Source organism: Bos mutus, chromosome 2 (assembly GCF_027580195.1).
Source record: "Bos mutus isolate GX-2022 chromosome 2, NWIPB_WYAK_1.1, whole genome shotgun sequence".
Lineage (NCBI taxonomy): Eukaryota > Metazoa > Chordata > Mammalia > Artiodactyla > Bovidae > Bos > Bos mutus.
This window is the reverse complement of record NC_091618.1, coordinates 62,844,041-62,871,029: the sequence shown is the minus strand read 5'-3', so window position 1 is coordinate 62,871,029 and position 26,989 is coordinate 62,844,041. Positions and strand designations below refer to the sequence as shown.

The 26,989-nt window shown below is 46.8% G+C and overlaps 1 protein-coding gene across 2 annotated transcripts in view; it reads right to left on the bottom strand.

The window, feature by feature from the left end:
* The window catches only part of TFCP2L1 (transcription factor CP2 like 1), a 68,603-nt gene that overhangs the window by 24,440 nt on the left and 17,174 nt on the right, over positions 1-26,989 (bottom strand). For both annotated transcript variants that reach the window (XM_005889852.2, XM_070389142.1), the window contains 4 exons: positions 5,459-5,535; positions 4,797-4,902; positions 4,045-4,151; positions 2,453-2,605 (listed from right to left, as the gene is read on the bottom strand). In XM_005889852.2, the coding sequence (XP_005889914.2) occupies positions 2,453-2,605; positions 4,045-4,151; positions 4,797-4,902; positions 5,459-5,535 (443 nt within the window). The remainder of the gene's footprint in view (positions 1-2,452; positions 2,606-4,044; positions 4,152-4,796; positions 4,903-5,458; positions 5,536-26,989) is intronic.

Here is a 26,989-nt window from a genome sequence, read left to right as displayed (position 1 = left end):
TGGGTGGGTGGCCAGGCCACCTCAGGCATTCTGAGGAGCTCATTTCAGGTGACAGGGCTTCCCTGGCGGCTCAGATGGTAAAGAATCTGCCTGAAATCCAGGAGACCCAGGTAGGATCCCTGGGTCAGGAAGATTCCCTGGAGAAAGGAATGGCTTCCCACTCCAGCATTCTTGCTCGGAGAATTCCATGGACAGAGGAGCCTGGTGGGCTATGGTCCATGGGGTTGCAAAGAGTCAGACACAGACGACGGAGCGACTAACACTTTTGCTTTCACTTTCATTTTGGGTGACAGATGCTCCTTCCCTCTTGCAGGAGATGCCAAAGCAGCTTCCAGATCAATTCCCCCAATAAGGCCTGGTGTGGTGTTGAGGAGCCAGGTAGAGGCCTCATTTCTGAGTGTCCGCCTTGAGGTGTAAGAGGGGGAGCTGTCAGGGGCCATGGGGAGAACTGAGCATCCCTGGCACAGACTGCTCCTCCCTCCTACTGCCTGGCCCAGGGCCTGATCCCAGGGCATCACACTGGATGCACCCCCACCTGAGGGCAGAAGATGGCTGGTGGGATGTGGTCTGCACACAACCAAGAGAGGATGGGACTGCAGGACAGGCAGAGACCACCACTGTGCAGCCTCAGAGCTGTCCAGGGGGAGCTGGAATCAAGAACCCAAGACCAGAGGCACTGGTAAACAGGATCTGCAGACTAATGCTCTCCAAAGATGGCCCCGTCCTAATTCCCAGAGCCTGGGAGAATGTTACCTTAGGGCACAAGAGGGCAAGGTTGCAAATGGAATCAGGATTGCCAAGAGTGAGAGACTAAAATAGGAAGGTGAGCCTGGATCATCCCAGTGGGCCCAGTGTAATCATGGAGGCTTAAAGTGTGTGTTGCGGGGAGCATGGAGGGATTGGGGTAGTGCTGGCTTTGAGGATGGAGGAGGGGCCACGGGCCAAGGAAAGCAGATGCCTCTAGAAGCTGGAGATGCCAAGGAAAGAGATTCTCCCCTAGGGCCTCCAGAAAGGAATTTAATCTTCCTGACGCCTGACCCTAGCCCAGTGAAACCCATTTCAGACTTCAGCATTAGAAGATAATGTAGTATTAAGCCACTCAACTTTGGTGATTTTTTTTTTTTTTTTTTTTTTACATCAGGAGGGAGATATAAACATGGGGGAGAAATGTAACTTCCTTCAGAGGCCAGATTCAAGTCTTCATCATGCTGACATAGGTTTCTGGAGGTGCCACCACTCTGGCAGCAGAGACAAACTCACCTCCACCAACACATACAGCCTGGCCAAGGCCTCAGAACCCTTTGCCCATAGCCCTCAGACGGCCAGACACTATCAGTGGGGATGAAGCTGGCTGCCCAGCTGTGTGGTCACCTAAGTGCAGACACAGCAGCTTCAGGGCCTTCCTGTCCAGTTGGGAAACAGGCCAGATGAGCACTCTGCCACCAGGCTGATGGTTCTACCTGTGGGCGCTTATTTCCACATCTATCCCTAGCTCAGAAACAGCAACACTGACCCAGCTTCTTCTGGGACAGGCCCTCATTTTTACAGCCTCTCCCTCTGGAATCTCCAGCTCCAGCAGCTGGAACTCTGTCAATAAGTCCCCAGGTCCTGATTGCGAAAGACCAGAAGGAGAGGGAAAGGCACCGGGCTGGTCCTCAGGCACCTGCTGGGATTCCCCAGGAAAGCGGGCAGGTCCCATCTGCTGGCAGCGGTCCTGCTCAGGGCTGGTGCACCCACCAGAGTGACGTGGACTCTGCTGTCACCCCCTCCCCCCAGGGCCACCTTGAGCTGCACCACTGGCAGTCATTTTTAGGAAATAATCTGTCCAGAGAGATGGGATGAGAAACAATGACAGGCAACTGCAGAGGGTGAGGCAAGAAAGGAAAAGGGAGGCGGTACCAGGAGGCCATAGCAGAGGGACAAGGGTCTTGGGGCCCTAAAGAACAGGATCCACTGGGATTAACACATACACAGTAACATGTGTAAAACAGATAACCAACAAGGACCCACTGTACAGCACAGGGCACTATATGAAATATTCTGTAATAAGCTGTAATGGAAAAGAATTGATACATATAACTGAATCACTGCGCTATACACCTGAAACTAACACAACTTTGTAAATTAACTATACTGCTATAAAAACATTTTAAAAAATAACACCCATGGTCAGGACCTTCAAAGGGGGTCTCCTGACTTGTTTTTTAAGGAGACTCTAATGGGCAATCACAGACTCTGTGGCCAAAGTGCTTGGGAGGAAAACAGAAATCTCTAACTGTGCCAGTCCCATCACTCTGGTCAAGCAGAGCTGAGCTCGGCTGCCTGTGAGGGTGAAAGAGCCCAGGCAGGAGCCCCTAGCCCCTGGCCACTGCCCTCATTGCTGAGCTCTGGGGTGTTGGCCTCCAGTCCTGGGCTGGGGTGGCGGTGGGCGGGACGCTGGTGGCCATCCTACCTTGAACACCTTGATCTGGCAGCTGGCTGAGTGCAAGTGCTCCGAGTACTCTCCATTTTCGCTCTGTTTGAAGGTGTCGATCTGCACCCGGAAGGGCACACCCTTCTCACCCCCGTGCTTCCTCGGGGTGAACTCAGTGCTGATGCAGTGCACCTGCGGGGGATGCGGTACGCAGTTAGCCAGAGGTGGGCGAGGGTGGGGTCTGAACCCCCAGGAGCTCCTCTCCCAGGAGATGTGTCCATCCCACACAGTCAGACCCATCTCCACCTCCCTGCTGTCCCCCAGTGCTGGCCACTGCATCAGGCCACTGGCCACCCCCCACAGCCTCTCACTTCCATCCTTTGACCTTGGAGGCCCTGCCTGACCAGCTAAGTCCTTGCCATTACTCCAGGCCCACTGACCCCATAACTCTCTCTCACTCCTCCCCCTGAGACCTCTGCCTGGACAAATCCCAGAGACCACAGAGCAGGGACCACAGCTTAGTCCTTAGGAGCCTAGTCCCTTAGTCCCCAGGTTACTCAGGCCAGGCCAGAAGCTAGAACCATTTCTGGACTTCTGATAAGTGCCTGCTACATAGAAAGCACTTGATGTGTACTGATTGCTATAATAACATAATCACATTGTCATAATATTGAGTTGGTAAAAAAGTTAGTTGCAGTTTTTTCCAAAAGGTGGTATGAAAAATCCGAACAAACTTTCTGGCCAACTCAATACAAATACATATTGTTGTAATAATAAACAATAATATTATAATAATTCTTTTGAAATGCAATTTGAGTATTATAACTATGCAAGGCAAAAAGGTCACTTACTCTCACTGAGTGATTACTATGAACCAGGCCTGTGGTCATGGCTCTGTTTTCATTCTCTAATTTATAAGACAGGGAGAAAAACCAAGAAGCTCAAAAAGGGACCCACAGCAAGTGAGAGAGCCAGGGGAAGCCCAGAAGCACAGGGCCCTGGCCATGCCCTCGGGCACCTGGATCTGCTGTAGTGTTTAACATAAGGTCAGGTCCATAGCAGAAGCTCTTATGGGCTTCCCTGTTGGCTCAGATGGTAAAGAATCTGCCTGCAATGCAGAAGACCCGGGTTCAATCCCTGAGTTGCAAAGATCCCCGGGAGAAGGAAATGGCCAACCCACTCCAGTATTCTTGCCTGGAGAATCCTATGGACAGAGGAGCCTGGCAGGATATACAGTACATGGGGTTGCAAAGAGTCGGACACAACTGAGCAACTAAGACTTTCACTTTCATACCAGGAGTTTCAGAATTAAACATTTAATAGAAACAATTATGAAAAAAAATTTGTACTTCAAATTATTTATGCTAGGACTCAGTTACTGTGTAAAAAGCTTACATATTGATAAGCAACACCCACACAGGAAATCACCCACACATCCCAAATCTTCCTCCTAGCCCCAGTGACCAACCAGTCTCATGGCTCTGGGCTCCGCTCACCCTCCCTCTCAGCCTCCTTGCCTGTAGCCAAGGGCAAAAGCCCATCAAGGCCCCACCCATGGATGGTTTTGAGAAACAACATGATGGACCCCAAAGTTCTGACCTCCCCAAAAGGGCAACCTCCTTTCTGCTCACCTGAATGAACGCAGACGCTCTCTTTGAAGGATCCCACAAAAACTCAACTGCATTCAGCTGGGTTGGGCTGGCCCTGGGGTCCAAGATACCAACAGACAGTGGAATATCTGTGCACACACACACACACACAAAAGTGCAATCGTCAGCCACTCCCAATATTTCGGGAAGGACTCCTATTACAGGTCCAAACTCCTTACACAGTTTGAAACGCCAAGAGTTCTGAAAGCTGGGTTCTGCGTAGTTCATTTGGCAGAATCCTGACTTGAATCTCCATGAAGCTATTCCGAGCCCTCGCCCCATTGTGTGCCATCACTCTATATGGCTACAAGAACATGGCCTGTTCGTGGTGTGACCCGACTGCAGGTCTACACACCCTACTATTATTCCAACTTCTGAATTCCAAAACCCATCTCGCCCCAAGTTTTGTGAATAAAAAGCCTGTGGACCACTGCCTGAGCCCTCAGTTCCATTTCGGTTGCCCCTTCTCTGATGCCCACCCTGCCCTCCATCAAGTCAGGATCCTTCTGTGAAGGTTTCCCTGCTTCTTACTTCCTGACAACAGGTCCTTATTTCTAAATGCCCCTCCCCATGTACCCCAAAAGGGATACTCCCCGAGGGCAGGGCTCATGATGTGGTCACCTCCACCAGCTCCCATGGGGTTTCACACAAGGCAGAAGTGTGGTAAGAGGCCCTGGACACTGCTGGGTCCTGATGGTGCCCAGGAAGAACCCCCATTCAGCCCAGAAACCCACCAATGTCCAGGATCCGGTCCCCAGGCCGGCTCCACCGCCAGCCCTCCAGCTGCTGGTGCTCCGTGTACTGCAGACGCCGGTCATGAAACACCACGCGGATGATGCTCTGGGGGCCGGGGCCGGGGTTGGGGGGGGGGGTGGCGGGCGGGGGAGAACAGCTGAGTGTGGGGCCCGGAGGGACCCCCAAGGAACCCACCCTGACCTTCCCCCAATCAGACAAACCTCTCTTCCTCCGAGGCCCTCTGCCTGGGGCCTTTCCCCCTAGCTCCTCATGTCACCCCTCCCTCCTTGGAACCCAAACAATAGGAACAACAGCACAAACAGCGGGGGATGCCCTGCTCTCAAGGGGCTGCTATGTGTTCGTACACAGGGGTCATTCACAAACCTTCTGTGCAAGTGAGCAAATTGAGGCTCAGAAAACACTGGGAAGAGGCAAAGCCAGGCTGCAACCCGAGTCTGTGTGACCTGGCTATCAGCTCCCAGCACTGCCGGCCTGACCAAGGCCCCTCAGACCCCACACTCCAGGGACCTTGAGCCCACCTCTGTCCCTGGAGCTTTCCCCAAACCTCCCAGGCACTCCTGATTCCCAGTGCAAGCCCAGGTGTTAGGCCCCCAATCAAGCACCCCCAGGTGTCCAGGCAAGGTGCGGACCGGAGCCTTACCTTCACATATTTTGTGTTCAGATCCTGAAAATCTCCCAGTTTCCTGTTCTCCAGCAGTCGAATTTCGTAAGATTGACCTGGAGGGAGGTTAATGGTACATTTTCCACTTCTGTTTTCAATTTTGGGGCTTCGGCAAGCTAGAGGCCTTCTCAATGCCCACCCAGGCCTCATGGCTCTGCGACCAAAGCAGAGAAGAAAAGCCAGGGACAAGAAAAGTTCATATCACACTATGGACAGGACACCCCATTTGTCCATCTGACCTGGTAGGGACCCAGGGCCCCCCAGGTAATGCACATGACCCCTGGAGAGAGACAGCACCTCTACAATGTTCAAAGACAGAATCCAAAACAATACAGTTAACATTACATTTACAGAGCACAACTTTGTATTTCTTTATAAAGAACATCCCCCATATACTCAGATGAAGAAAACAGATACTTAAATCTACATTCAATAACTGAACAGATGGACCCTTTCTGAGAGCAAGTTTAAAGGAATGAATAAAAACCTGTTAAACATTGTCTCTAACTGCAGAATGAAGAGCATTTTCTCAAGCTAAAAGAATTTCATGTATTTGAAAGGTGTGGGGATTCTGTTCAGGGACATGTAACCAGCAAGAGCCAGTTAAAGAATACAGATAGGGAAAAGATCCATCCATAAGAACAAACTTAAAACCCCAAACTTTAAAATATCTACAAGTTACCTGAAGAAAACTACACACATTTTACTGGAAGATAAAACATACCTTGAAAAAATACAACACAAAACATTCCTAGACAGAAAGACCACCTATCAAACGATGTCAACTTTTTCCAAATCAAGTTCAGTGACAACTCTAAAACACCTCGCCACAAATTGCAGGTTAACAATGGATGTGTTGCAAATAAGAGAGAACAAATGATTTCATCATTGGTCTTGGTATATCCAATCAAACTGTTAAAAAAAATTTTTTTTTAATAATGATAGGCTCTCAAGAAGTTACAAAAATAGTACACAAAGGTCCTGAGTATCATCCCCTAGCTTCCCTCAGGGGTGGCATCTGAATTCACTATGGTACATTATCAAAACTGACCATGGCACAGTGCAATCAACTAAACCCCAGACCTCACTCAGGTTTCCCTGGGTTTTGCAGATTTAATCCAAGTTACCACTAGATTAAAAAGTTAATTTCCTAAAGTTTTGTGTTAACATGAATGATTGTTTATCAGACACTCAATGGGGAAGGACTGAACCTAAATCAATGAAAGAAAAGGAAATCTAATGTAGAGAAAGACACAGATATAGATATATATGCATCTAGGAGCGGCACAAACCCAGTGGTTAACAGTCTTACTATATCTAAAAAAGCAATGATTAGACAAATATTAAGACTCCTTGGAGTGGATTGAATTGTAGCCCCCAAAAGATATGTCCATACCCTAATCTCCAGAATCTGAGAATATTATCTTTGCTTTGGAAAAAGTTTTTGCAGATGCAATTAAGTTAAGGATATTGAGGTGAGAGAGATGATCCTGGTTTGTCCTGGAGGTCCCTACATCCAATGACAAGTGCCCTTGTAAGAGGACACACAGAGAAAAGAAGGAGCAGGGACCCATGGGAGCAGAGACTGGACTGATGAGGCCACAAGCCAAGGAGTGCCTGGAGCCACCTGAAGCCAAAAGACGCGAAGAACAAATTCTCTCCTAAAGCCCCCATGGCTGTGGCGGATTCCCGACTTCTGGCCTCCAGAACTGGGATAGAATAAACTTCTGCTTTGTTTTAAGCCAACATGTTTGTAGTTCTTTTGTTAAAGCAACCCCATGAAACTACTATAGTCCTCCTCTCAATGAAAAACATAATGGACAGACACTCTGAAATCAATCATTCATTCCAAGCATTTGCTGAGCATTAACAACCATGTGCCAAATGCCAGGTGAATCTTGGGAGATGAGCAGAGGGACCCAGTGGTGTGGTCATGGACACAGTGCTGGCTGGGCTCAGAGATGCCCACTCAGCAAAGCTCCCTTCTCCCTTCAGGAGGGCAGGACTTGTCCAGCTGGCTTGCACCAGCCCTGGCTCCCTCTCCATTCAGGCTAAGACCATGAAAACCACTCAGGTTGCCCTGCTGGGCACATCCCGTCAGAAGGAAAAGGCACAGACTCCAAACTCCTGCCCTGCCCTCATGCTGGTTCCGAAGGGTCTTGCTGATCTGAACCGACACTAGTACCTTTCTGAAAAAGCCAGATTTTTCACATAACATTTCCGGGCTCCTGAGCCAACACTCCCTTGACAGCTACATGAAATGGAGCCTCCCACGCCCTAACTGGTTTTTCCAGTGTCCTCTACCTTCCCCGAGGAAGAATGCAGCCGGCTCTGGCATGAAGCCCAAGGCCCAAATGGTCATTACTGTGGGTTTACAGGCACCCTAGGGCCCCATTAACACTGACCCCAGGCTCTGCAGGGCAAGCTCAGCTCAGGCCTGGCAGGAGGTATCTCCCGTGCCACACAGAGTAGTTCCCAGGCCCGAGCATCACAGGCAGCCATTTGGGGATCAGAGCTACTAAGTGGGACTTCAGGTCCGGGGTCCCAGCCAATATGCTTCCCCACGGAGTCCCCCAGCCACTCTACAACCCCCTGCTCAGGCTTCAGACAGAAACCTGGCTCCCTCTCCATTCAGGCTGCCTCAACGCCAATACGCCTCCCAGGCCCCTCCGACCCTGCACAACACCAACAATCGGGCTGATGAGTAAGGTCAGGGTGGCAGAATTGACCTGGGGCTGAAATGACCTGGGGGATGAGGGCATCTCTCTGCTTGGCCAGCCTCATTTCTAGGCACCCGTGGGAGCCACAGAAAGTGGGCTCTGTCAAGGCCCAGGGCTGCGTGTGTTCTGCTCAACACTGTACTGTTAGACGCAGAGGAGGGACTCAGGGGTCTCTGCAAGGCTCCTCTGTGCTCAAACTGTAGGGTTTGCAAGACACACGCCTGCCCTCAAAGGGATGGCAATCCTCTGGGATACATCAAAACAGCACCGGCATAAGGCAAACCCTAGAGACTGTCATACTAAGTGAAACAGATCAAACAGAGAAAGACAAATACCATATGATATCACTTATATGTGGAATCTAAAATACAGCACAAATGAACTTATTTACAAAACAGAAGCAGACTCACAGATTTAGAAGATGAACTTACAGTCACCAAAGGGGAAAACTGGAAAGGCATAACTTAGGAGTTTGGGATTAACATATATACTTTATTATGTATAAAATAAACAACTAGGACCTACTACAGCACAAGGAACTCTACTCAGTATTCTATAACAACATATGGGAAAGAATCTGAAAAGAAGAATAGATACATGTATATATAAATGAATCACTCTGCTACATACCTGAAATTAAAATGACATTGTAAGTAAACTACGGTGGTGGTGGTGGCGTAGTTGCTCAGTCATGTCTGACTCTTGGGACCCCATGGACTGTAGCCCGCCAGGCTTCTCTGTCCGTGGGATTTCCCAGGCAAGAGTACTGGAGTGGGTTGCCATTTTACTCCACTATATAATAAAAATTCAATTAAAATTAAAAAGAAAGAAAAATAACTAAAAAGAGAATGCCTCTAAGAAACGACGGAGATCCAAAGCGGGTGATCCTCACCCAGAATGGGGAGGTGGGGAGGAAGGGTTTGAACAAGGAGAGAACATTGCCATGGACTTTAAAGAGCAGGCAAGATTTCTACAGTTGAGGGGAAGAATGATCAAGAAAGTCACCCCCAAGAAAAACAGTGGCCAGGAGGTGGGTGGGGAAAAACATGCCTTCAGGAAACACCTAACAGCTTCCATTTACTGGGCGCTGACTCAGCGTGAAAGTCTGCCCAGAGATTAACTCACCTGAACCAACAGCGCAGTTTAGATTATGAGTACCGCCTGACAGAAGGAAGCAGAGGCTCAGAGAGGTTACCGGACTTGAACAAACTCACACGGCTAGTCAGTGGCGGATGGAGCCAGGGGCAGAAACTTGAGCCCATCCAACCTGGTGGGTGTTGTCTGAAGGACAGAGGACTCTCTCTCACCTTCACCTTTCTGAAGGCATCTGGCTTCATTCTGTGTGCTGGTTAAAGTCTACCACAGCACAGCATCTGGTGGCATATAAAGCGCCTCAGCAACCCCATCCCCAGGACATATGGTACTCTGTTCTCCTTCCTTCTCCCCTTTAGGACTAGAAATAAAGGTAATTCCTAGGAGGGCCAACTCGACTTTTTCCATGACCCTAGATAAAACATTTCCTTGTCTGTAAAATCCTCTGCTTGCTACATGGTATGACAGTAAAGCCTGTTCTAATTTCAGAATTGTGAAATGTGGAAAAAGAAAAAAAAAAGTTGGTCTTAGAATCAAGGGATGGGTGTGATATGTGTGTGCACTCAGTCATGTCCAACCCTTTGTGACCTCATAGACTGTAGCCTGCCAGGCTCCTGTGTTCATGGGATTTCCCAGGCAAGAATACTGGAGTGGGTTGCCATGCCCTCCTTCCGGCGATATTCCCAACCCAGGGATCAAACCTGCGTCTCTTGCATCTCTTGCATTGACAGGCGGGTTCTTTACCACTAGCATCACCTGGGAAGCCCTAGAATCAAGGGGATAGAATAATAAATAAACCACCATCACTTAACTGTCATCCAGCGATGAGTTGGGACATTGCTAAGCCCTTCTGAGCATTATTTCATTTAGCCCTCTCAACCATATTCGGAGAAGGCAATGGCAACCCACTCCAGTACTCTTGCCTGGAAAATCCCATGGACGGAGGAGCCTGGTAGGCTGCTGTCCACAAGGTCACAAAGAGTTGGACACAACTGAGCGACTTCACTTTCACTTTTCACTTTCATGCATTGGAGAAGGAAACGGCAACCCACTCCAGTGTTCTTGCCTGGAGAATCCCAAGGACAGGGGAGCCTGGTGGGCTGCCATCTATGGGGTCGCGAAGAGTCGGACACAACTGAAGCAACTTAGCAGCAGCAGCAGCAGCAACCATCTTATGAGGAAAACCCAATATGGCTCCCACTGTAGAGATGAGGAAATAAAGTCAGAGATTAAGTATCTTGTTGAAGATCAAACCCAGGTCTGTTGGACTCTGAAGACTGGTCACTTAGCCAAACTACTCCGCACAGTGTCTAGTGGCTTCCAATGCCCCCTTCTGGTTCTGATACTCAGGAAGCTCCTGAATTTCTTGATATTCATTTCATTTCATGACCCTGTTCCATCTATCAAAACCTTCCCCTTTCTTTCAAGGCTCAAATTCCTAAGGCCCATGACCTCAGTTCTCTGAACCAAGATGGGTCTTAGAAGTCTGGTGGCTATGTGACCATTCTGTGGTATATCACTTGCTCATGATAAACTGGGTGTGCTATTCTAGTCTATTTAGAATAGACTATTTAGTCTCCCTGAAACACATATTACTAACCCATTTAAAATACTCTGTAGAGCACAGGGAACTACACTCAAAATCCTGTGATAGACCATAATAGAAAAGAATATGAAAAAGGATGTGTGTATATAACTGGATCAGTATGCTGTACAGCAGAAATTGACAGAATTGTAAATCAACTATACTTCAATAAAATAAAAATTTTAATAATAATACAACAAAATACTCTGAACATATTATAAGGTTACAGTAGCTAAAACCAGGACATTTTTGGAATGATGACAAATAGAACAATGGGGGAAAAAAAAATAAAGAGCCCGGAAACAGATTTTTAGATACATGGAAATTTGATCTATAACATGATTTGAAAAAGACAGACTTGGGGACTTCCCTGGTGGTCCAGTGGTTAAGAATCTGCCTCTCAATGCAGGGGATGTAGATTTGATCCTTGGTCAGGGAACTAAAATGCCACATGCCATGGAGCAGCTAAGCCCACGAGCCTCAATTATTGAGCTCACAAGCTCCAGAGCCCATGAGTTACAAACAAAAGACCCCATATGACGCAACTGAGACACAAAGCAGCCAAATAAATAAATATTTTTTAAAAAATAAAAATTAAAAAGATAGACTTTTCAAGACTGTGGGATAAGTTGAGGTTATCCATACAGGAAAAATATATCCATACCTCATACCACACATAATAAGTCAATTCTCAGTGATTAGAAACTATAAGAAAAAAAGCAAAACTTTCTAAAACATTTCTAAAAAAATATGAGACTACTTTTGGATCATGGGATAGAAAAGAGTTTCTTTAAACTAGAAACAAATACATAAAGAAAAAATTATGCCCTTTACATCATGTAGGAAAAACTCTCTCTGTTAACATTTATAAAGCGACACTTTTGAAAATGCCAGAGGTGCTGTTAGTATTTACACAGTCTCTATCAATGGGAAAGGACCTGGCAGACTGGGCCATATATGGTCATCCCATGAAAACATAAAAAGGTCAACAAACACACAGAAAGATGTGCCGGATGGTGTAAGTAAACAGGGCCATGTAAAGTAAAATACGATATCATCTAACATCTGTGCAGAGAGGCAAAAAATTTCAGCTGAGCATGTGGAGAATGGACTTTGGGGCACTGCTGATTGATGTGTTATACAGATACAACCACTGGGACAAGAGTTCGGGGGGAAGAAAGAAAGTCAGGCTAAAGACACAGAGGCCTTCTGTCAAGCACATCAATTCGAGAAATGTCCTAAGCAAGTCCTTGATGAGCACCGGGAGACTTAGACAAAGACCGTTCACTGTGGCGTTGTTGCTGCAGTGAGAAACTGTCACCAACTACATCCAGTCACAGGAGCAACACAATCTATTATAGAACTTAAAAACGGAATAGCACACAGAACTTAAAATAAGTCCTCTGGAGACACGCACCAACATGGAGAAATCTCAGCAACACTCCACAAAGGGCACAGGGATGTCTAGAAAACCACTTTATATAAAGTTTGGAGCCAGCAAAAATGGCACTGGTCATTTTTAATGGCCAAGTGTGCAAGGAGTAAAAATTTTAGAGTGCACAGTGAAAGTGAACGTGTTAGTCCCTCAGTTGTGTCCAGCTCTTTGAGACCTCATTGACTGTAGCCTTCCAGACTTCTCTGTCCACGGGATTCTTCAGGCAAGAATACTGGAGTGGGTAGCCACGCCCTCCTCCAGGGGATCTTCCTGACCTGTGCACAGAGGTATAACCAACTTCACAATCATGATTATGCTTTTGGGAGGAAAAGCAACAGAATTAGAAAGAAGGAAAAATCAGAAACAAATTTGGCTGAAAACACCACGTTGGGTACATGAGTATTTGTTCTCTCATCTCTAGAGCATTCAGTCGATCTGAATTAGTTGACCCTAGAACATTGCAGGGGTCAGGGGCTCAGCGTGGCTGAAAACAGTCTCACAGACTGCCCTCCAGATCTGCGGTTCCTCCGCATCTCTGGGCTCCACCAACTTCAGATTGCGTATTTGCTATTGAAAAGAATTTAATATTGTGTATCACTGGACCTGTGCAGTTCAAACCCATGTTGTTCAAGTATTTCTCTCTCACACAAAAGAATTCAGTGGAGGAAGAACTGTTGGAGCTGGCATTGCATTCTGCACTGCCTTCTGCATTGCATTATGGTTGTGTGTTTCCAACTCCCCAGTCCTGCTACAGAGGGTGGTTCTCTTGGGCCCCATTGCTGAGCCATCACTGTACACCCCCCCACACCACCCCATCTGTGCCAGGGACATGCTGGGGGCAAGGGCTGCACTGCTTTACTCAGTCACACTCCATCCCACAATTTTGCCACTGAAATTAAAAATCACCTGCAGTGTATCAGCCTATTGTTTTTAATTTATTGAACTATAATTGATTTACAAAGTTGTGTTAATTTCTGCTATATAGCAAAATGATTCAGTGATATATACATATATTCTTTTTCATATTCTTTTCCATTAAGGTTTATCATAGGATAATGAATATAGTTCCCTAGGCTATACAATAGGACCTTCTTGTTTATCGATTCTATATACAATAGTTTGCATCTACTAATCCCAACTCCCAGTCCATCCCTCCCCTACCTCCCTACCCCTGGGCAACCACAAATCTGTTTTCTGTGTCTGTGAGTCTGTTTTATAGATAAAATCATGTCATATTTCAGATTCCACACATAAGTGATAACATATGATATTTGTCTTTCTTGGTCTTATTTCACTTAGTATGATAATCTCTAGGTCCGTCCATGTTGCTGTAAATGTGAGCCCGTTTTATTTAATCAACTCACTTCAACTTAATTTTTTTAAGTGTGTACCACGCCTGCATATAGAAAATCATAATCATATACTGCAATTAAACAGTCATTGTAAAACATTACACAGCTATGCAGCTACCAGTGTTTTTCTGCAGTCCCTTACGATTATCTTGGGGATCTGGCTGGCACCCAGGTTTGGAGCCCAGACTCCCCTCTGGGCCCATCACTTTGGCTCCATGGGTAAGCCTCAGTTTCCACACCTCCAAAATGTGGACAATATTGCAGTTAGCACAGCTGGTTGATGCAGATGCACAGGAGGTCCCTGGCTCAAAATCTCCCCTGCAATGAGGTCATTATAGCACGTCTTGGCTTTTCGAAGCTTTGCCAAAGCCTTTGAGGCAATTTCCTCCAATGACTCTGCCCCACCCTCCACTATGGAGCAGATCAAGGCCTTTTAAAGGAAAGCAGGGAAGAGCCCCAGGGCCAGGATTCAGCCTCTGCAGATGGCAGCCAGCCCTGACCAGAGGAACTAAGCTGACAGCGTGGCAGGGCCGGAGGAGCAACGGCCACAGGCTCCATCCCCGCCAGTAGGGGCCAATGGAGCTCGGTGACCTCCTCCCAATTCAGGGTTCCGGTTTCAGCCTTCGGGGGTGGGGGGCGGCCCTCAGCTGGACTGAGGCTCCTAGGGAGCTTGGTCACCACCTGGAAGAATGGCCTAGACTTTGTCTAAAAGCCTTGACACCACTCACAAGGGGATGAAAGCCTCCCTCTCACCCAACCTCCATGTCTCTCCCCTTCCTGCCTCCACCCCATGCAGGGAGGAGCAGAAATGGGGAAAGAGGGCAAGGAGCACAGTGGGGAAGAAGAGGAAACCCTGCCAAGGAAGTTTATATAAAACACAAAGGCAAAGCCCTCTAAGTGGTGCCCAGCCCAGGCAAGGGCCCAGCAAACCGAACTTCCTCCCTCCTCCCACGTATAACCCCCAGTAACCAACATCTCCCAGCTCAGGCATCAGCAAACTTTATCCAGGAAGGGCTGGGCAGTGACAATTTTCAACCATGTGGCCATAAGATCCGTCACATCTCCCGCATTCAGCCACTGTAACAAGGAAACAGCCACAGATAGCACAGGGATGAATGGGCATGGTTGGATTCCAATTAAACATTCCATGGACAGTGAAAGTGAAATTTTCACATAATTTTCACTCCTCTTGCTGAGCTCTTCCTTCTTTGCAACTTCTTACAGTGCTTTGCAACTTTGTTCCTCAGGCTACCAGCTGGCAAGAAGCTTCAAACCAGCTACCAGTTTGCCTGAACTAGATATGCACACGTGCACACCACACACACACCCCCTAGCCCCTTGGACAGTACTGACGTGTTTTAGGTTTTTAACTAACAGTGGCAGAATCTGACACTGAATTCCCTAAAGCAAATAACAGAGCTGGAACTAGTCAGCCAAGCCAAGAACATGCAAAGATGTTCAACCTCTGTAGTGGTCAAAGACAGGCCGAATGAAAATAATGCAATGCCAATTTCATTTATCAGATTGGCCAACATTTAACAGATTGCTAACATCCCTCAAGGACAAAATGTGAGGAAATGAGCTTTCACATGCCAGGAGTGGGAGATGGGATGTCCCAGCCTTTGGACAATATCCATCAAAGCTACAAACACACACAGCCTAGGATCCAACCACATCTCCTGCATTCTAGTCTACAGAACTGCTGGTACACATGAAATTAAAAATATTTTTCTGAGGCTATTCAATGCAGCAATACTAGTACAGCTAAAAACAAAATGAACTGAATGGTCAAAAATAAAAAAGAACAGAGGCTTCCCTGGTGGTCCAGTGGTTAAGAATCTGCCTGCCAATGCAGGGGACATGGGTTCAATCCCTGGTCTGGGAAGATCCCACATGCCTTGCGGCAACAAAGCCTGCTCACCTCAACTAGAGAGCCTCTGAGCTGCAACTAAGACCCAATACAGCCAAAAAAATTTTTTTAATAAAATAAAAGATTACATATGTAAAGGACCTACTGTAGAGCACAAGGAACTATATTCAATATTTTGAAATAATCTATAAGGGAAGAGAAGCTGCAGAAGAATATATATATATATATATATATACACATACACACAAGAATGTATATATAAATGTATAACTGAATCACTGCTGTACACCTGAAACTAACATGATATTGTAAATCAACTATACTTCAATAAAAAAGATTACATATGTATAAAGTAAGTTACAAGGATATATTATACAACACAGCCAATTTTTTGTAATAACAATAAATGAAATATAGCCTTTAAAAACTGAATCACTATACTGTACACCTGTAACTTATGTAATATTACACATAGACTATATTTTTTAAAAAAAGATAGTGGAAACCAAAAAAATTTTAAAAATTAAACAGATCCAAATCCGTGATAGCAAAAAAAAAAAAAAGTCACCACACACACACATACATATGAATGGGAAAAAACAAGTCACTGAATAATATGTACACAGTAATTATAAAGTGTTATATGTATATCTCTATACTTGTGAGCCAAAGATATGGAACTAATAATGCAGAGAAAGACCCTTCCCTCTTACATTATATATATTTACAGCATTAATTTTTTTTAAAAATTAAGATCATTACATGTAAATTTGAAAAACATACAGCACAAGAAACGGAGGAGCATTGTCTCATACTATCCCAAGCCTATCCCAAGACTGTAATAGGTGACCAGGGTGACAATGGTCAGCAGTTTTTTTCTTCCAGCATCAGGTTGGTACCCAAAAGTTAATCAGACAGGTGGGCATCTGGGAAAAACAGTCTTTCTCCAATAAACAGACTACCAGACACACATAGATGAGGGCAGACCCTCAGGTCTCTCTGGGCGGCCACCCGGAGAAGCTGCCGCACAAGATGACTGTGCCCATTTTGTGGGTCAGGTCACCCAGGCCCAGGGAGCTGCTGATGCGCGCAAGGTAGTGGCAGCCTGTGGCCTGGCCCAGGACAAGCAGGGAGAGGGGAGCAGGTCAGGGCAGACACACTGGGGTAGGGTCAGACCCTCCCATGTTCTGGGCAGGGTCAAACCCCTCAAACCCCTCTGCTTCTTACTCTACATCTGCAAAATGTTCTTTGCAAACTGTTGTGGGGATGAAATGAGATCATGCACCTGCAGCCTGGTAGGTAATAAGGACTCAGTAAATGCCCACTGGGAGAAAGCAATGGCACCCCACTCCAGTACTCTTGCCTGGAAAATCCCATGGATGGAGGAGCCTGGAAGGCTGCAGTCCATGGGGTCGCTAAGGGTTGGACACGACTGAGCGACTTCACTTTCACTTTTTACTTTCATGCATTGGAGAAGGAAACGGCAACTCACTCCAGTGTTCTTGCCTGGAGAATCCCAGGGACGGGGCATCCTGGTGGGCTGCCGTCTATGGGGTCGCACAGAGTTGGACACGACTGACGTGACTCAGCAGCAGCAGCAGCAAATGCCCATCGTGACTAGCACCTCCAACCAACAGCGTACTGAGCCCCACCCATCCCCGGCCACTGTCCTGGGGATTGCATGCCCTCCTCGCCACTACAGCCCTGAGCAGCCTGTCCGCCCAAGGCCATTCAAGGTCACCCAGTCCGAGGCTACCCAACTGGAACAGGGCCCCAAGCTACCTGACTTTCTTCTGGGCTGTCTAGGGGAGGGAGAGTCACTGCTGCCATCAGGGTGCTGCCTAGGGCAGACACACTCCTGCCTGCCCACCCACCCACCCATCCCGGGGCCATACCCACTGGGCACTACCGCAGTGCAGCTCTGCCCAGCCAGTAGAACCCAGCACAGGGCCTCCAGCCCGGATCACCGTGTTCCCAAGAACAGGAGGCAATTGCCTGGGCTGGCAAGATTTATAGGTTGTTTACTTTCCAGCAGTTACTGCTTTGGGTAATTAATGCCACATAAAACATAATGGAGGCCCTCGATAGCTCTCAGAGAATAGAGGGCCAGACGCCAGCAGTCCTGAAATAATAGCAGATGGAGGAAGCACAAGGCCACAAAGTCTCTAGCAAGTATCTTGTCACTTGCATATGTGTGGCCTTGGGCAAGTGTGTGACACCGAGTGCTCACACATAAGGCACACTTTACTACTGCAAGGCTTTACTACTATCACAGACCGGAGTCCTGATCTTGATGGCTCACCACCTGGGTGACCTTGAACCTTAACCTCCTCACAGCTACTTATGAATGCCAGGGACTAGGCTCTGTGTCTGGCATACAGTGCATCCTCAATAAATACCTGGAAGACAGTAAATATGTGTCTGTTTATACAAAAGCAGAAGAGTAAACCACAGCCTAGAGACCCCTTTGAGAGGGGACTGCTTCCGGGGCAGGGGTCAGGGAAATCACAAGATGCTCGGCTTGTCTTAAGCATCTGGCAGTGCCAAAGTGAGGACATGCTCAAAAAAAGGATGGAGGCATGTCACAGCATCGTGGGGGCCAATTGGAAGGAGCCCCCAGTAGTCAGAACTGGAACGATTTCAGAAACAAAACTGGTAACAATAGTATTGAATTTCAACAAAGAAAATAAATATCCACTTATATACTGATACAATGGTTGTGGGTGGTTTAGTCGCTAAGTCGTGTTCAACTCTTTTGACCCCATGGACAGTCTAGAAACCCCATGGACAGTAGTAGCCTGCCAGGCTCCTCTGTCCATAGGATTCTCCAGGTAAGAATACTGGAGACTGATACAATAAATAAGTGAATAAATAAATTAGTAGTAGATAAGAGAAAGCTCTTACAATAGTGTTTCAATTACTATATGTAGAAAGAAATATCTTTTCCACTCCAAAATATTTATTAGTTACAAAGAGGGACATTGTAACTTCACAGTGGAGAAGCCTAGCAGACACTCAATCATCAAGGTTAATACCATCAGCAGTAAGACATTGTCAGTGTCATGATTCCCCAGTATGGTGCCCTGGCAAGGGCATCATGTCGCTTCAACCCCAAAATGCAATAATCTCAATATCATCATTTAAAAACATCAGATAGGGACTTCCCAGGTGGTCCAGTGGTTAAGACTTCACCTTTCAATGCAAGGGGTGCAGGTTCGATACCTGGTTGGGGAGCTATGCTCCCACATGCCTCAAGGCAAAAAAAAAACCAAAACATAAAACAGAAGCAATACTATAACAAACTCAATAAAGACTTTAAAAATGGTCCACATCAAAAAAAAAAAAACACAAAAAACAGAAAGTGGTCACAGATCAGAGGAGACCAAGGAAATATTTCAACAATATGCCATGTGGGATCCCAGACTGGAATCCAGACAGAAGCAGGACAGTAATGGAGGAACTAGTAAAATTCAATAAGGATGTGGTAGAGGTAACAGAATCAAGCCTATGTAATTGCCTGCTTTCAATCACCATACCATGGTTACATAAGATGTTCACATTATGAGAAGCGGGTAAAAGGTAAGCAGGAACTGGCAGCAGTACTAGTTCTGACATTCTATGTCTAAATTAGCCTCTCCTCCCCGCCCAGCCCCACCCAGAACTGGGGCTAATAGACCTGACTGCAACCGGCAATCATGCACGTTGTTGACTGATTTCAAATCAGGGGCCTCTAGATCCCTAGATAGGTGATTAACATCTTTCAAAATTGCTCAGTTTGCTCTCAGTACTAGGAATGGTATGGCTTTTTCCTGTTTCATTTTACACTTGGTTGTTGCTGATTCATAGGAAATTCACTACTTTCTACATGTTCAACTTCTCGGTAGCCACTCTACTGAACCGAATCCTTAATGTATGGAAATGAGCAACATGGAATGGCAGATATGCAACCTGTTCTGATTTACAGAATGTTAACTGCATTTGGTCCAACCTAATACAAGGTTTCCTACAGCCCAATGAACAAAGTGAAGTGAAAGTCACTCAGTCATGTCCAGTTCTTTGCGACCCCATGGACTATACAGTCCATGGAATTCTCCAGGCCAGAATACTAGACTGGGCAGCCTTTCCCTTCTCCAGGGGATCTTCCCAACCCAGGTATCGAACCCAGGTGTCCCACATTGCAGGCGAATTCTTTATCAGCTGAGCCACAATGGAAGCCCTTGAACAAAAAGGCAGGAAAAAAATTGGCAATAAACATAAACTGCCGGCTTGTTTTTTAAGTAAAAGGAACGCAAAAGGCATACAAACACCTGAGAAGATGGCTCAGTTTCACTCATAACAGTTGATGGGAAGAAAGTAAGTGCGAACTAAAATCCAGAGCAGGGCTTCCGTGGTGGTCCAGTGGTTGGGAGTCCACCTGCCAATGCTGGGGACATGGGTTCCATTCCGGCTCCGGGAAGATTCCACGTGCTGTGGGACAGCCAAGCCCCTGCACCACAGCTACTGAGCCCGAGAGCCCTAGAGCCTGCGCTCCGAAACTAGAGAAGCCACTGCAATGAGAAGTCCACGCACTACAACAGAGTAGCCCCCAGCTGCCACAACTAAAGAAAGCCCACACAAAGCAGCAAGGACCAGTGCAGCCAAACATAAATATGTAAATAAATCTTTAAAAAAATAAAGTAAAATTAGGAGCACATTTTCTGTGCACCTATTAGAAAAAATTCCCAAGGCTGACAGAGTCCAGACAGGGATGCGGAGAAACAGGTACCCTCCTACATAGGGGGGAGGGGTGCGAACAAGTAAGTTAACAGGACAAAGGACAGCAGAGGGTAGAAAACCAAATCTCTAAGATAAGGTCAGGACAGTGACTCCCTCAGGCACCTCCCCTCCAAGCCTGGCCCAGCAGGAACTGTGTCCTGGGCTAGGGTTCCTCACAAGCCTTTGATCTTGAAAGGGGGAGCCAGACCCTCCTGGTTGATCATTATTTCGACCATCACTGTCTGGCCCCTGGCAGCCCCGTTTTCTGTCTCAGCCTCTGGTACGTGAAGTACACCCTGGGGCAGTTACTGTTGGGGCAAACAGTGTTTATCAGGGAAACCCAAAGCAACCAAAAAGCAACCAAAGCGCCTCTTTTCCTTACCCCCAGGCTACCCAGGAGAGCAGGCATCTCAGGGAAGTGCTTCATCCTCAGCCTCTGATCAGAGTGGAGAAAGGCCAAGGGTGGGGGTAGCCACACTGACTCAGGGGCCAAGCTCAGGTGAGCACAGGACCTATACCCTCCTAGGAATCAGGGAATCAGGGGAGCAGTCCCTCTAGGCATGTGTTCCCAGGAGCATCTGGTGGCTTCACTGTCTGCCCTCTGCCTACAGAGGCTGGGAAGCTGGTGCTCAAAGAGAGCATAAAACAGACAAACTCTCAGAGCATCCTCACAGTGTTGGAGCCTCTGGCTTCAGTTTGCTCCTGAGACCCAGTGGCAATCCCGCCTTGAGGTCACCTGCTCCATGGGATGCTGGTAAATGGCTGATGGAGGCCACCAGAAGAGCCTTCCGTCACCCCACCTTTAATCCATCAAAATGATGGACAATTATAACTGCTAGATGTGGAGAAACTGAAATCCTCCCGTATTGCTGGTTCAACATAAACTAGCAAAGCTGCTTTGGAAAACACCCTGGCAGGTCCTCAGAAAGTTAAACATACAGTTATCCAGGAACTTCCCTGTGGTCCAGGGGTTAAGAATCTGCCTTCCAATGGAGGGGACATGGGTTCCATCCCTTGTCGGAGAACTGAGATCCCACATGCCTCAGAGCTCCTAAACCCACGTGCCACAACTACAGAGCCTGTGCACTCTACAGCCCAAGCTCTGCCATCAGAAAAGCCCCCGCGTGTGCAACAAAGAGCCTCGAGTGTGGCAACTAAGACCCGATGCACTCAAATAAAATTTTAACTTTTTAAAAAAAAGTTACCACAGGACCCAGAAATTTCACTCCTAAGTGTATACAAATGAGAAATGAAAACATAGTTCCACACAAAAACTTGCACGTGAAGATTCATAGCAGCATATTGATAATAGCCAAAAAGTGGGAAAAAACTCAAATGTTCGTCAACCAAAGAATAAATGAGGTAGGTTCACACAGTGGAATACTATTCAGCAACAGAAAGGAATGAAGTTCTGATACTTGCTACATCATGGATAACCCTTGAAATTATTATCCTAAGTAAAAGAAGTCAGCCCCATGAGACCACCATTTGTATTATTCCACTTATTCCAGAATAGACAACTTTATAGATAGAAGGCAGATTAGTGGTTACCAAGGGCTTGGGGAGTAGAGGAACAGGGGGCAGGGAGGAAGGGAATGAACACTGACTGCTTCCAGGTGCAGAGTTTCTTGTAGTGACTTTTTCATTTATTTACTTGACTAAACTAAAAAACAATGACACTTAAATGGTTATACGAATGTACAGGGCATGTGAACTGCATCCTAATAAAACTTAAAAAGAGAGCAAGATCAGACTGAAGTACAACTCTGTCAAATAGGGCAAGTCACACAGCCTCTATTGGTTTTCATGGACCACCACCAATACAAGAGGGTAGCATGAGCATGAACAGGCCAGATCAGAGCCTCTCAAGCTTTTTTTTAGAAAAACATTTATTTATTTATGGCTGTGCTGGGTCATCGTTGCTGTGTACCAGCTTTCTCTAGTTGCAGCAAGCTGGGGCTACTCTTCATTGAGGTGAGCAGCTGACTCATTGCGGTAGCTTCTCTTATTGCGCTGCACAGGCTCTAGGTACATGGGCTTCAGTTGTGGTGGTGCACAGGCTTAGCGGCCCCTCTACATGTGGGATCTTAGTTCCCTGACCAGGGATTGAACCCATGTCCCCTGCATTGACAGGCGGATTCTTAACCACTGGGCCACGAGGGAAGGCCTTCAAGCTGTAGTACATTCATAAATTACCTGGTCACTTGCAGGGAAATGCAGGTTCTGATTCAGATACCCTGTAGCAGACCCCAGATTCTGCATTTCTAACCAGGTGAAATGCAGGTGCCACTGGTCCACGGACATTCTCAGTAGCAGGGCAGGAGGGATGGCACCTCAGGTCCTCTCCAGCCCTAATACTTCAGGAATCTCCTCTGGTCCACCTCTGTGAATTCCCAGAGCAGGTATGGTTTCTCCTTCCCACTGAGGACATATATCATTCCTTAACCACCCAAATGGGAGCTTCCAGGACCTGGTGCCTGGATGGAGACCATGTATTCTCCCCATGAGAAGAATGTCAAGAAATTCCCAAGTGTGCCTGAGCACAGAACACCTGGCTGGGCGCAGGAGAGTTCTCAACCTGCAGGGCAGAGCCTTGAGTGGGCAGGGACTCAACTTGTCTTCAGAAGGTACAGGTTTCTTGGACTTCTCTGATGGTCCAGTGGCTAACGCTCCAAGCTTCCACTCCAGGGGTTGTGGGTTTGATCCCTGGTGGGGGAACTAAGATCCCACATGCCAAGTGGCGCAGCCAACAAATTTTAAAAATAATAATAGTAAAAGAAAGCCTAGGTCTTTCTTTCTGGAAGAAACGGAAAACAGCACTATTCTCAAGGCAGGGGCTCTTGAACCCTAGGATACATAAATATCAATAACAGGACACTTTACACAGATTCCTGCCCTTCCCAGCTCTAACCTGGCAGGAAACACACTCCAGGTGACTCCGATGCTAGTGGTCCAAGGCCCAGACACTGTCCCAGAGCTGCCATGGAGAGAAGACAGAACTGCTCTCCAAGAGACTGCCAGGAACCCACGCCACAAGCTGGCATGTCAGTTCCACCCCCCGACCCCTGTTTCCCCATCAATCAAAGGGGTGGGATGAGATGCCTCTCAAGGAATCAACAGGACATTCCTGCATAAAACAGGTGAGGGGTAGAGAAGAAGGGAGCAAGGGAGGCCAGCAGTCTACCTCTGGCCTCCAGCCAAGACTACATCAACCCAAACAATCGGTTTCTTTGCTGGAGGGCTTTGCAAGGAAGAGTATCCCAGGAGGAACCGCAAGAGGGACAGAAGAGTCCAGAGAAGGAGAATGAGATGGGGGACACCAGCTCCTAATTAACACAAAGAAGCATTTCTTCCCCTCCCTGTTCAGCCAGGGGCTCACGACTGGCCCCACCCTTAGTTAACTGCATGGCCTGGAAACACTCAATTTTTCCTTTGGGCTTCTTCCTTCTCTTGGGAAAGGAAATGGTTGGAAGGATCATGGTACCTACTTGAGTACAGCAACTCCTTTAAAGCAAGACACAGGGACTTCCCTGGTGGGCCAGTGGCTAAGACTTCTTGCTCCCGATGTGGGGCCTGGGTTCAATCCCTGGTCAGGCAATTAGACCCCACAAGCAACTAAGAGTTCACATGATACAACTAAAGATCCTTCATGCCACAGCTAAGACCCAGTGCGGCCAAATAAGTAAATAAATTGTTTGTTTGTTTGTTTTTAAAGACAGAAAACTTTCCTCAATCAGAAAAGAGAATCCATATACATTCTTTTAAGTTGCAGTACATTCATTTCTAGTGTTGTGTGTTTGTTTCTGCTGTACAGCAAAGTGATCCAGTTAAACATATATCTATATCATACATCTATTCTTTCTCAGATTCTTCCCCATTACAGTTTTTTGTAAGATATTGAGTATAGCTCCTTTGTTATTTATTTATATATTGTAGTTTGTATCTGTTCATCTCAAACTCCTAGTTTATACCTCCCTTCTTCCTCTTCACCTGGCCCCCACCTGTCTGCTTTGGTAATAATAAGTTTGTTTTCTGTACACATTCTTCTGGGAACTCCCTGGTGGTGCAGAGGTTAGGATTCCATGCTTTCACTGCTGAAGGCCTGGGTTTTATCCCTGGTCAGAGAAGCCATGCAGCACAACTCCCCCTCCAACCCCTGCCAAAAAAAAGATTATATACATTCTTCTAAGTTAGTAATTCTAACCATACTTCAGTGGTCCCTGAAACCTAACTCAGGAACCCATTTGCACAGAGCAAAGTGGGTCCATCTACTCCTGACCTTTTTTCCTGCTCCCCTTCCCTCCAAACAGCCAAATTTAGTGGCCGAGGGAAATAATACTTATTGAGACCCACTTAAACATGACTATCTTTCCACAATGCTAAACAAATTATAATGCTTCTGACCTATGCAGTGACCAAAGTGAAGTCAATTAAACCTGGTACCCCTCCCTGACCCCCTCCACCACTCCTCCTGCCCACTGAAGGTCTGTCCTGGTGGCCAGGCCTGTGTTTGGTTCAGGAGTAGGACTCTCAAGGCTCTAGGCGGACAGTTGTAGCCCCCAAGCCACTGACCAGCAAAGCTGCTCTTATCAGAAGTATTCCAATGAGGTTGTCTGAATTAAGGGCTTGAGGGGCTAGTTCTTCTGACCTTCTCCTGGAAACTTGGGGATGCGCTGCTTTGACTGGTTTTACAGTAAAAAGCCAAGGTACTTTGGAGTGGGGAGAGTAAAATCAAGCTACCCAAAAGCTTTTCTGCCCACGCTGAAGAATGTGTCAAGTCAATGAGCAGATTAGACTCATCACAGAAGCCTTCAAGTCCACTGCAGCGGGGTGAATCCTCAGACGTTACAAACTCTGCTGCTGAATGCTTGGCAGCACTTAATAAAGATGCAACCAGGTCCACCTTTGCATCTTGACTGAGGACAAAAGGCAGGTCCCCAGAAATTCATCCCCTGGAGTGATGATGGCTCATCTGGAACGCCAGACACTGTCACTTGCAGAGGCGTCAAAACAGTCCCAAGCGACAGGGGCCCAAAACATGGTAAAGACATCTCTGAAGAACGTAGAGCATGTTCTGAAGGAAAGAAAAGATGGGAGAGTGAAAGGAACACAAAAAGTGCTGGGGAACTTCACACAAAGGGAATGGGAGGGCAATGATAAAAGGAGGCAGCGAAAATCTCTGAAGATGATATGCTCACTTGCTCTCCTGAGAGACTTCATCAATGATGGCAACTTGACATCAGCCAAAAAGAGGGAGTGAGAAGATGCAGACCAATATTGTCACTCAGAGGTCGTTCTGAAGAAACTCAGTGATTTTGTTAAATATTTCCTTTAAAAATCTAGAGAGAGAAAAGTGGAGTATTTTTAAAGTGACGTGAAGAAAATCAAATGTGGTAGCATTTTCAGTTCAAATGCAAAGCCTCCAACCAGGGTAGGCATCTCCTCAGTGTGAAAATCCAGAGGCAGACAGTGAGATTCCAAAATTCCAGCTGAAACTCAACACCGCCTGAATTCCACTATAAACATGAAAGGTAACTTTGCAGAAAACTAGTGGATGAGAGAATTTACTGTTTAGAAACAGGAGCTTCTCAGAGTGTATGAACACACCAAAACCTGACTCCTACAGGAAGATGATGAAAGACCTGGAGAAATGAAAGATGGATCAACTCCAATGAGAAAAGAGCTCAAGAAAGTTTATTGGGAGAGTCACAGACATAGAAAACACACCTGTGGTTGCTAATGGAGAGGACATTGGGGGATGGATTGGGAGTTTGGGGTGAACAGATGCAAACTATTATACAGAGAACAGATAAACAAGGTTCTACTGTGTATCACAGGGAACTATATTCAATATCCTATGATAAACTATATGGAAAAGAATATCAAAAAGAATTTATATAGGCCTAGAGTATGCTTTACAAATGCAAACCAACCAACCTAGAGTCCATACCCCAACCTCCTCCTCTTTTAGGCTTTCAGAACATCATGCTCCAGATGCTCCAGGCCACTGGTCCCCTGCATTAATTGTTCCAGAGACTGATGGGTACCAGACACCTAGGGACAGCCTTTTTGCCACAGAGGCAATCCTAACCCTGCTTACTCTGCCTCGCCCACTCCTTCCCCTGGAAACCATACAAAAGGGTCTTATTCTCCCTGTGTTCCCTCTGCTTCCTGACTGACCCTGGTGCCTCTCCCTATAGCTCTCTACTCCAGAACCATGAATAAGGAACTGTCTTTTTCATGGTAATGTCTCCTATCTTTTGGCCTCACAATACCTGAAAAATAATAAAACCTCCACTGAAAAGAGACCAGGACATCCCCCGCATCATCACGTCCCCAAGGGAGCACGAGGGGGGAGCTACAAGGGCTCGACGACTCAGGGTAATGTGGAGGCTGGATTCAGATTTACAGCCAAGCTCTGAACATGTACCAGCATGGCAGGACAGATGATGTCTCTCTTCTCTTTAAATTAATCCTGATGGAGGCCAACTTCATTTCATGTGTTACTTCATGGATGCTGCATTTGTTCTCATATTGTAATTTCTGATATAGTGTTTCTAGATGTTAATGAAAAACTGCTGCCTGCCGTGTGTGTGTGTGTGTGTGTGTGTGTGTGTGTGTGCTGGCGCATGTCCGAGTCTTTGAAACCCCATGGACTGTAGCCGGCCAGGCTCCTCTGTACACAGAATTTTCCAGGCAAG